The following is an 11,105-nucleotide window of genomic DNA, read 5'->3' as shown; positions in this document are numbered from 1 at the left end:
AATAAACTGTGATAATGTGAGAAATGTTGAAGGTGTCTGAATAAATTTTGGTTTGACTGTATATTTAATTTTTACAGTGAAGACTATGCAGTGCTATTTTACATTTGATTATTCGGTTTCTGTACCTGGACACCTACAATCTTGAAAAAACGTAAACATTGTGTAAATAGCACAAATAAATAAATAGAACGAACATACAAATTAAACAATTTCAAACGGGCCCACTGGTACAACCTGCACTGGGGCCCCGCAAACCCCAGCTACGGCCCTTATGTCAGTAAATGTTACAGTAATATGGACTCACTAGAGCAGATGACTCCAACATCTCGACTATGAGAACATTCAGCTCGACTCCATGAAGAGATGGAACATTCTGAGAGCTTTGTTTCATTCCCGTCACAATCAAACACATCAGCCCTTTGGAGATCACTTCCCTCTCCAAACCAGTCTGATCCCACAACAGACACAGCAATCCCACAATTCAGCTGTCTACAGAGGACACTGGCAGCTCTCATATCCCAGCATGCATCACACACTGTGCCCCATTTACTGAGGAACTGAAGCTCCACTCTTCCAGAACAAGAGTCTGAACCGTTTACCAGCCTGAGATCAGTGTAACCTGGAGAAAGAACACAGAGTTTATTGAGATTCTAAGTAAGAGAATAGAGATAATCTGAGTAACTCTCATGTACTTAGTTTGTGACTTACAGTCACTCGAGGCTACTGATCAAACAATTACATTTTAGTATATTTAACTATTGGATTTGTTAAAGAAACAGGTTAAACATTTTACCGGAACATATCAGTCCAACATCATTTTCATGGGTGCAGTTTATTTTATGTGAGGTTGATGATGGACAGCGTTGAATGTGTGATTCGTCTCCTCTGCACTGAATCTCTTGTGTCCACATCTGAGCGTCTCCTTTGCCAAAAGCAGCTGCTCCCAGCACCTGTACAGGAGCCCCACAGTCCAGCTCTCTACACACAACCTCTGCATCCTGCTGGTCAAAGGCAGCGTCACACACTGAACCCCATCGTCCTCCAAAATACATCTTCACTCTTCCAGAGCACAGGTGAGACCCGTCCACAAGTCTTGACCTTCCGTAGTTTATAGTTTCTGATTTTATTTACACAACAGAGAAGACCATCTGTCACTTTGATTATGATACAGGCATAAAACAAGAAGCAAGTCCTTTAACTGATTTTTTAAAAGGATGAAAGTGAGTAGTTTAGACCATAAAATATGCTAATTATCAATTCAATGTATATGAATTTCTCTGAAAACAAATTATACACAATTATTTTAAACTGCATATAAGAAAGTTTGATCAGTGATGCATTAACAGGGTGATGTATGGAGCAGCTCACCTGAGCATTTGACTCCAGCATCTTCATGATGACCACAGTTATTAACACCCCATCCTAATGATGTACAGTCCTTCAGTGTGGACTCTGATCCGCTACAGTCCACATCATCCATCCAGATTGGTCCTGATCCTTGTCCAAAACGAGCACCACCCAGAGCCTCAACAGCCTCTCCACATCCCAGCTCTCTACACACCACTTTAGCATCAGTCATATCCCAGTCATCACCACACACTGTTCCCCACTGACCATCACGATGAACCTCCACTCTACCACTGCAGGGACTGTTACCACCAACCAACCTAACAGTCTCAAAATCTGTGCATAAAAGAGAGATAAAGAGATTTAATAACAGTAGCAGTAAAACAGAATCATAAGCAGATTCCAGCAAAATCAAGATACAAAAAAATGTAGTAAATTCAAACTGTACAACTAATGCTGTAAAAGAAAAAAATGACAAATAATCTTATCATTAAATTGGATGCATGTAAAAGCTCAAATCATTCATAAAATGTAATTCTTAATTAATGATTAGTGATTAGTAACAAGATCTTATTTTCTAGATATTGCACAGACATCTATTCACTTTCTAGTGATATGAGTCCATCATAGATTAACTGCTCATTTAAACACACATATAAATTAAACTATTTACTGTCCATTTGTGTACTTACCAGATGTGGTTAGAGTGATTATAGAGGAGAGTAAAACGAGTGTCAGACATCCCTCCATCATTTTCTGCTCGTCTCACTGTCTGTTTGACTGTCAGCACAAGTTTCTGCTCTGCTCCCTCAAACACACTGAAGAAACTGGCTCCTGTCAGCCCCCTAAAGAGAGAGAGAGACTCACAGCTGCCAATGACACTCACTGTTACCTTATTAGACAGAACAGAGGAAATCATCAAACACAATCAGTGACAAATCAGAAAGCAGCATTTTTATTTTCTCCATATATATCAATAAAATGTGAGCGCTGATGAGCGGGACTCCTCCTCCAGCGTCTGTCAGCCCCCTAAAGAGAGAGAGAGACTCACAGCTGCCAATGACACTCACTCTTACCTTATTAGACACAACAGAGGAAATCATCAAACACAATCAGTGACAAATCAGAAAGCAGCATTTTTATTTTCTCCATATATATCAATAAAATGTGAGCGCTGATGAGCGGGACTCCTCCTCCAGCGTGAAGAGACACTTCACTGTGGACAGACTCGTGTCAGTCATAAGTCAGTGTGGAGATAAAGTCACACTTAACTTAAAGCAGATTGATACAGAAACACTGCAGCTTATATTCAGCATCAAAACCTGAACCTGAGCACAGCAGATACAAGCACTGATGACTGACTGCTCACTTACTGAAACTTTATTTTAAAATAGTTGATTTTTGCTATAAATTTATAAATTAAAATAAACTGAACATTTAAGTTATTTTTAGAAACAAATGTGTATAATGTTAGGTGGATTTTACTTTACCATTATGATGTTCTAATCAAGAGCACAATAAACAGTATGTTAATACATTATCAAATGAACTGGACTGATTGTTTACAACAGCAGAAGGCTATTCAGACAAGTTTTGTAAATAAACATTGTTTTCTGTTCTAAAGATATTGATTTGCCATCATATCAAAGACATTTGTATGTCTTTAACACTGCAATGTGTAATTCGTCCAGCAGATGGGAGCAAAACACTTCTTTTTGTAAAGAGGAGCAGACAAGAGACTTATCCTTGTGTCACCACATGAGGGAGCTTCTCACTTTTTTCCCAGACAGAAAATGTTCACTTATTTGTTCACAGCTACATTTCAGCTACAAATCTAATTTATTTCATGTAGAGCTCATTTCACAGCACATTGATTTTACTTTTTGTCTGCTGCTATAATTTATTCTAACACTCATAGTGACAGAATGATGTAAATACACTGTAGCAGTGAGAGTGATATTTCTCATATGGCCCCAAACACTTGATGGTTAGTGTACCGCTACTGCTGTTGGTAATCAGAGCAATCATGTAGTCATTATTTTGAACAACAGAGAGAGCTGCGAGCACCCCTAAAATGTCAAAGCTCAGTCCCCTTAACACTAAACCCAACACGACTCCGCTCCAAAGCGGTATTCAAGACTTAGCGTATCCCATCATGTATCATGTTCAGGAACTTGTGCCCCGAAATCGTGAAATGGAGGAAAACATTCCACTGTAAGTTAACATAATTAGATATTACATATAATTTGGTAGTAAAACATAAAGTGTTTTACATTTTATTGGAACAAAGATGAGTATGTGTATTACGTACATCATTTACAACTGTTTTTATTGCTTAATTAGAAGCACCACAATTACTAAATTGTGTTCTCTGTTATAGGGATGACTGAACAGAGATTTAGAAGTTTATTTTAAAATGCAAGATATTGAAAATCAAAATAAAGCTCTGTAAACATTTGCATTTTTATAGCAATATACATGTGTTCCATTGAAAAGTTTTAATGAAAAGTTACACACACTTGTGGTGTCCTCACCCACTTGAACACTTGGAACAAGTACAAGAAATACATCATGTAAGTAGACAAGTTGTCAAGTGCAAAGACTGCAAGTTTGGGTATTTGGACAGGCACCGAGATGACACTGTGGTCATAATGGGATGAACATGGCCAGCAATGATACTCAGGTAGGCTGTGGGATTTAAACAATGCTCAATTGGTACTCAGGGGTCCAAAGTGTGCTAAGAAAACGTAATCCACACCATTACAGCAGACTGAACCATTGGAAAGCAGGATAGATGTCATGCTGTTTACACCAATTTCTGACCCTACCATCCGAATGGTGCAACAGAAATCGAAATTCATCAGACCAGGCAACCTTTTCCCAATCTTCTGTTGGCTGATTTTGGTGAGCCTGTGCAACTTGTAGCCTCAGTTTCCTGTTCTTAGCTGACAGGAATGGCATCCAGTGTGGTCTTCTGCTGCTGTAGCCCATCTGCTTCGATGTGTTGTGCAGTCAGAGATGCTCTTCTGCTTACCTTGGTTGTAATGACTGGTTATTTGAGTTATTCTTGCCTTTCTATCAGCCCTAACCAGTTTGGACATTCTCCTCTGGCATCAACAAGGCATTTTCACCCACAGAATTGCCACTCACTGGATATTTTGTATTTTTTGGACCATTCTTTGTAAACCCTAGAGATGGTTATGTGTGAAAATCCCAGTAGATCAGCAGTTTCTGAAATACTCAGACCAGCCTGTCTGCCACCAACAACCATTCCACGTTCAAAGTCACTTATATCACGTTTCTTCCCCATTCTGATGCTTGGTTTGAACTTCAGCAGATTCTCTTAACCATGTCTACATGCCTAAATGATTGGCTGATTAGATATTTGCACTAACAAGCAGCTGAAGTTGCCAGTGACTGTATTAACATAGAGATAACAAAATTGGCAGTCTGTGAGGTGGATACTTACCTACAATCAACCAAAATAAAACCTGCAACTACATACTATTGTTTGTCAGCAGCAAAGAAGCTCTCATTAAGTTTCTCTGATTTTAAAAGCACCAAAAAGTAGCAGGACATTCAGTGGGTTCATTTATGACTGCAACACATGTACATAGATGACGTCACACAACAGGCAGCTCTGCGCTTATTTTATATTGTTTATATATTATTAATGTTCTGTTGTGAAGCATTATTAATTAATAATATATTGTTATAAAGTGATTCATGTGGTTTATTGAGAAGAAATATGCATTTTAAACATGTTACAGGTTGTACACGTAACACTTCTATAGCCTGGTAAATGATGCATAAAAGTAAAACGCCCAATAGGCAAGCAATATGTGTATTTATTAAGTTAGATATTTTCTTCCCCATTTATCACTCACAAAACTCCAGTACTTGCTGCAGTGATGCTGAGGGATGTGAAATCACTGATGGTAATTTGGGTTTATATTTAGAATGTCTTCGAATGTGTTGCTTGTGCTTTGTTGTGTAATGTCTTACTTAAATACACACAAAAATTTGTCTGAAATGTTTTTATTGATATTAACAAGGCCAAAAAAAATAATACAACAAAATCTCACAAAGGCAAATTAAAAAAACGTTTAATACAAAAATGGGGGGGAAATATAAAAACCTGAGATTTGACATATCAATAACAATATCACTCAAACTTTGTGCAGATTTGTTGAACAGAGGCAATGGATGATCACTGAGCCAAATGCCCCCCTTCTTTTTTTGACTCCTCCTCCACATCATCATAATCTGTTATTAAGAACAAAATAAAAAACCACGTCAAATAATATAATTAGAAGAATATTTTAAAAGTCTAAAAATGGAAAATTATTTAAAATATTACAATATAAATAAAGATGTTAATATAATGAGAACAAAAGGGTTACAGTAACTTACCCAGCAGGTTTCTCACATCTTCACTGACACTCATCACATCATCATACTCCTCCTGAACTCTCTCTGATCGAGAATGACAGAAAAACATGTCATTTCAGTTTATAAAACACTTTATCATTTGAAGGATCTCTTTTTCTGTATGTGACTTGATGACACAGAACGAATATCTATCCCTTTTCCTTTAAGTGACTTGAACAAATGTCTAATACTCATCTAAACATGCAAAGGGTGATAAACATGTAGTTCTGTGCATCTCACCTGTTACACCTTGAGAGTTCAGTCTATTAATGATGACATCATCATAATTCTCTGGTGTGTTCACTACACATGCAAATGAGTCCAAATTAAATGAGCCAAAACAAAAAATAAATAAATAAAATATTAACACAGTAATTTAAAATATTATCTGTAATGATTTGATTTTAGAGGAATATTATTTTAAAAAGTTGATAAAATCGTAAAACACCTTTTTTGATCTCAGCGTTGTGTCCGCTCGTCATGACATCATCATAGCTCTCAGGTATGTCTTCTACAGATTCACACATTCATCACAGACACACACATTCATTACATTCAGAACAAATTTGAAATATCTATCTTAAATATACTGTAATATTTTAATTTAAATGCTGCTGTAGAATATCAGGGTGACACCTGTCTCACGATCTGGTTTCAGTCCATCAGTGATGACATCATCATAGTATCCCGGTGTGATTTCCTTCACCATCTCTTCTGCATCAACACACAATATGTTTGGATACAAAAGCCAAAATATGTTCTTGTTGCAGATCATGAGACTGAGAATTTATTAAACATCTGGTAATGAATCAGGTGATCAATTAAAAAGGTCACTGACCTTTTAGGCCACTGCTGTTGGTGACATCATCATAATATGCAGTCTTGAGCTCTTTTGCTAAAAAAGGAGAGCAGACTGTTAATATACAAGCAAACAGCAGTATTTCAATAGTATTGAGTCATTAATCAAATATATAATAGAACTGCTAGTTACAATACTTTCTTTGTTTAGGTGAATTCATTATAAAGGTTTTTTGTGTGAAATGTGGAATGTATATGCACTTAAGCTCTCTAACCTGAGAGAAGCTCATCAGCATCTTCATACCCAGAATGCAGTTCTTCAGAGATGAGACTACCTGTTAAAGGAGAGCAGAACCGTCAGAAACATGTTCATCATTACAGACTGAATATTCATTTCCGTTCGACTATAAAGCATTGTGTTAGTGCTTTAAAAAATAAAATAATTGTATTAAGTAATAAAGTAATTTAATTAAAAAAGTTTAAAGCATTAAAGACATAAATCCCATGGTGTTTAGGCCTATTAGCAAACACACATGAACCCATTCCTTTCTGCCTTCCAGAAATATACACAGGAAGAGACAAACACATGCACACACCTGCACCTACTCTACATGTACAAACATATGAGCCCCAACTTATGACCCTCTAAAAATACACACAGGAAGAGACGCTGACTGACACACACACATATATAAACATGCACCTGCAGCTCTGTGGTTTTCTGTCAGGAATTCTGTGGTTTGAAGCAGGAGGTTTAACAGGACTAATAATAGATGAACATCATCTGTCTGACAGACTCTTATTAATGCTATTAAATGAGATTGATGGCTCATGTCTCACCCCTCCGAGTGAAGTGATTGTGTCTGTGCTGAATCTCCTCATAAACGGCCTCAGTCGTCGTCCTGTGTCTCCTCTTAGAGAGAGCTGTGAGTGCAGACAGACAAACCTGCTGTCAGTTCACAACACATGACTGATCACACACTGAATAAGACACAATATGACAGTCTCTGGATCTCTCCTACCTCTCCTCATCACTCTGTTCTGCTGAATCAGTATAAGCAGTGGCACTAAGAGCAGTAAGAGCACAACTACCAGAACAATCACAAGCACTTGGGGTACACTGTGGTTTTCTGTCAGGAATTCTGTGGTTTGAAGCAGGAGGTTTAACAGGACTAATAATAATAAACTGTCTGACAGACTCTCTTATTAATGGTATTAAATGAGATTGATGTCTTTGGAGGAGAAACTGGAGGAGAAGCTGATGATGTTGTGGCAGGAGTAGTGGACACTGACAAATCTGACAAGCCTGTCAAAACAAACACATTAATAATCATGCAAATGACTGAATAAACACTCAACTATTATTAGCACTAAAATTATCCAAAAATTTTGCTGTGACCTGCACAGGTGAGTCTAATAAGTTTCTTGCGTGAGCAGTCAGTGTGGTTATTCAGGGAGAGAGGACAGTCCCACAGGTGAATCTCATTCCCTCTGCACTCCACTCTGTTCAGCCACACAACACCTTCACCAGCACCAAAGACTGAATTCCCATCAGCCCTCAGTGCTGCTCCACAACCCAGCTGCCTGCAGACCACCTGAGCATCGCTGATGTCCCACTGATCATCACAGACTGAGCCCCACACAGCGTTATGATACACCTCCAGCCTCCCAGTGCACCGACCCTCCCCTCCAATCAGTCTGAGAGGAACATGATCTAAAACACACATATCAACCAGCACTGACTAGCTTCAGCACATTTACAACAAAACACACCCTGAACCAGATGTACATATTTGTACATATTTCAACAATATATTTGGAAAATAAGTCTTACGTTAACTAAAATTATATATATATATATATATATATATATAGTCAAAAACTTACCGTCCTTGTTTCTATTTGTACAAACCGCTGCACATTCATGTAATTCTGAATTTTACAGACACAAGTTGACAGACATTTGGTTGTGGATAGTACGATACATTTGGAACATTTATCAAGTTCAAGGATAATTGTGCATGCATTTGTTAGTAAATTTGAGACTCATTTCATCCCATACTTCTGTGTCACTATAGAAACGTCCTGTTCTGACCGCGAGCTGAACAAGTGCCTCCTCCTCTCCTCGCGCGCACTGAGATCCGAGCATTAACGGTCTCTCTCCACAAACTTCACTCATTTACTGGATTTAATTAAACAAGTTAATACTAACATTATTGTAGCCACAGACCTGGAAGAGTAAAATACTTTTATTGTTCAGGTAAGAGCTGTAATTCTGTATTTTCATTATACGAATTTCTCACTATAAGAACTTCGTTTGCATGTAATTTTAGTTTGAAGCTTCATGAATTCAGTATTTCATGTATTTAGTTTAATGTCACAAATTACACAGAGCACTGGCATTCAACTTTTATTACTAAACATAAGAGCAAGATATGCGTCAACCTTATCTGTCTGTCAACCAAGTTCAGCAGAATCATTTTAACTGGTTTATGCTTAAATATAAATCGAAAATACTTGATAACCCCTCTTACAAACCGTAGCCAGTTCAACTTCTGTTCAAACAGGAAATTTCACCACAGAAACCTCTTTCTCTCCCCCCTTGTCATTGTGGTGGTGGGACATCAAAGCTAAAAAAGTGACAGGTCTGCTGACTGATGTCTCCAACTGTGGCTTTGTAGATGCGCACTAACAAATGTTCAATCACTTTTCATGATCTAAATAAACTAAATTAAATTGAACTAAATATAACTAAATTTATATGTATGTCAGAATTAGAGTTTTTCTTAATCTTTACATTCCCATACATAATTTTACTCATTTGCATTTATCAACGTTTATAATTTTATTGCATAGGGTTAACGTACTCGTGTTCAATTAAACATTAAATGTTTAGTTTTTACAGTTCTCACTCAAAGCTAAAGTGAGCCTGGAGTTTAAGCTCAAGGCTTGTAAATCTGTTCCGATGCACACACACACACACACATACACACACACACACACACACACACACACACACATACACCAGTAATCTGCATTTCACTTTTCAAGAAGTCTTAACATTCCTAAAGACACAAGGGATTGACATGGTGACGTGTTGTGCCTTTTCATGCACTTCCAGCTGGGACCCACAGCATTGACTCAGTACAAGACAACAATGCATTATGTCTTCTGAATTAATCAGGAGAATTCCTCATACTGGATCTAGCTGTAAAGTCCATCCCGTTTGTGCTGTCATGTCTCGCGCCTGCATTTCATCCTGACCTGTTTGAAGACGGTCAAAGTAAGCTGTACTGGAATCATGTCAGAGACTGAACACGTTAGAACAACACGTGCCATCAACAGTGGCTCAGACCAGGATGACAAGCAGCTGCAGCCAAGGAAAAGTGTGAATAAAGAGGCAGGATGGGGACACATTGCTATGCTGGACAAAATAGAGGACTTTTTCCAGATCTGTGACAGCGAGGGAAAGGGCTTCATCACACGCACGGATATGAGGGTAAAGCAGGGGTCCTTAAAGTGGACATTTTTCACCACTTTTTTATTTTATTTTATTCACATCTGTCATGGCTTTATATATCCAGACAGCTATGTCTATTCAAATGTTGTTTTAGTATTGTTTAGCCGATCTTTGTCCATCAAAGTTTTGTTTTTGGTTCTAAATATTTAAGGTGCATATGTTGCATTTTTACAAAATGTTTTTTTTTTATGTACAATGTTCATAATAGGCTGGTAGAATATCTAGATAGCAGAAAATTGTGTTGATGTCATTTTCCCATCTATTTCTCCTCTATCTTAGAGGCTACATGAAGAATTGCCACTTACTACTGAGGAACTCGAGAGCGTCTTTGACTCACTAGATCTTGACAAAAATGGATACCTGACGCTGGGAGAGTTTTCCTCTGGATTTAGTATGTTTATCATCTCCTTCCAGAAAGGGGAGCATTTCAAAAATGATTTGTTATTTGGTACAATATTTTTAGCACAGCAAATGAAACTTTTCCAAGGTGTTTCTATGTTTGTTCCCCAGGTAACTTTCTTCATGGATGGAGAATCTCCATGACGGAGGAACTAATGACTGCACCCTCTCAAAAAGCTCCAGAAGCTCTTGATCAGAGTTCAGGGGATGAACAGCTGTCAGAGAATGAGGATGATGAAGAGAGACATTTCTGCATGTTGATGGAGAGCTTGGGTGCTAGCAATGTGTTTGAAGAGTCAGTACTGATGTTTTACACTTTGCTCTGCACATTGCATTGCAAAAAATGCTTTACATTTGACGCTTTATATTGCTACAAGTACTAAAAGTTTTCTCTTCATTTCAGCCTGAGTGAGGTTCGCAGTCTGTGGGCTCAGCTCAGGAAAGATGAGCCTCAGCTCTTGTCCAACTTTGAGTTCCTGGCCCGTGTCACTTATCAAATCAAAGAGGCACGACAAGAGAGGAAGGAGATGGAGAGCGCTCTCAGGAGGTGATATGTTATGCAACATAAAATGAGAATGAACTGAGAGCAGTATACCATCTAAAATCACCC

At 38.0% G+C, this 11,105-nt stretch overlaps 2 protein-coding genes across 2 annotated transcripts; one reads left to right on the top strand and one right to left on the bottom strand.

Moving 5' to 3' along the window:
* Positions 1–304: 304 nt before the first annotated feature.
* LOC107694238 (putative DMBT1-like protein) lies at positions 305–1,509 on the bottom strand (the record flags this gene model as incomplete). The annotated part of the gene is made up of 3 exons (XM_016493877.1): positions 1,369–1,509; positions 794–998; positions 305–619 (listed from the first exon to the last, which is right to left on the bottom strand). Coding segments are annotated over exons 1-3 (547 nt in total), but the record flags the coding sequence as incomplete, so codon positions are not given.
* Positions 1,510–9,723: 8,214 nt separating this feature from the next.
* On the top strand, positions 9,724–11,046 carry LOC107694237 (EF-hand calcium-binding domain-containing protein 4B-like). Its single transcript, XM_016493876.1, has 4 exons — positions 9,724–10,075; positions 10,376–10,487; positions 10,607–10,790; positions 10,899–11,046. Exons 1-4 carry the CDS (start codon positions 9,878–9,880, stop codon positions 11,044–11,046), a joined length of 642 nt encoding a protein of 213 aa, XP_016349362.1. The 5' UTR covers positions 9,724–9,877.
* Positions 11,047–11,105: the final 59 nt, after the last annotated feature.

Source organism: Sinocyclocheilus anshuiensis, unplaced genomic scaffold (genome assembly GCF_001515605.1).
Source record: "Sinocyclocheilus anshuiensis isolate Anshui unplaced genomic scaffold, SAMN03320099.WGS_v1.1 scaffold1316, whole genome shotgun sequence".
In the NCBI taxonomy this organism is placed as follows: domain Eukaryota; kingdom Metazoa; phylum Chordata; class Actinopteri; order Cypriniformes; family Cyprinidae; genus Sinocyclocheilus; species Sinocyclocheilus anshuiensis.
Note: the sequence above shows the minus strand (reverse complement) of the source record. Positions and strands in the feature narration are given on the sequence as shown.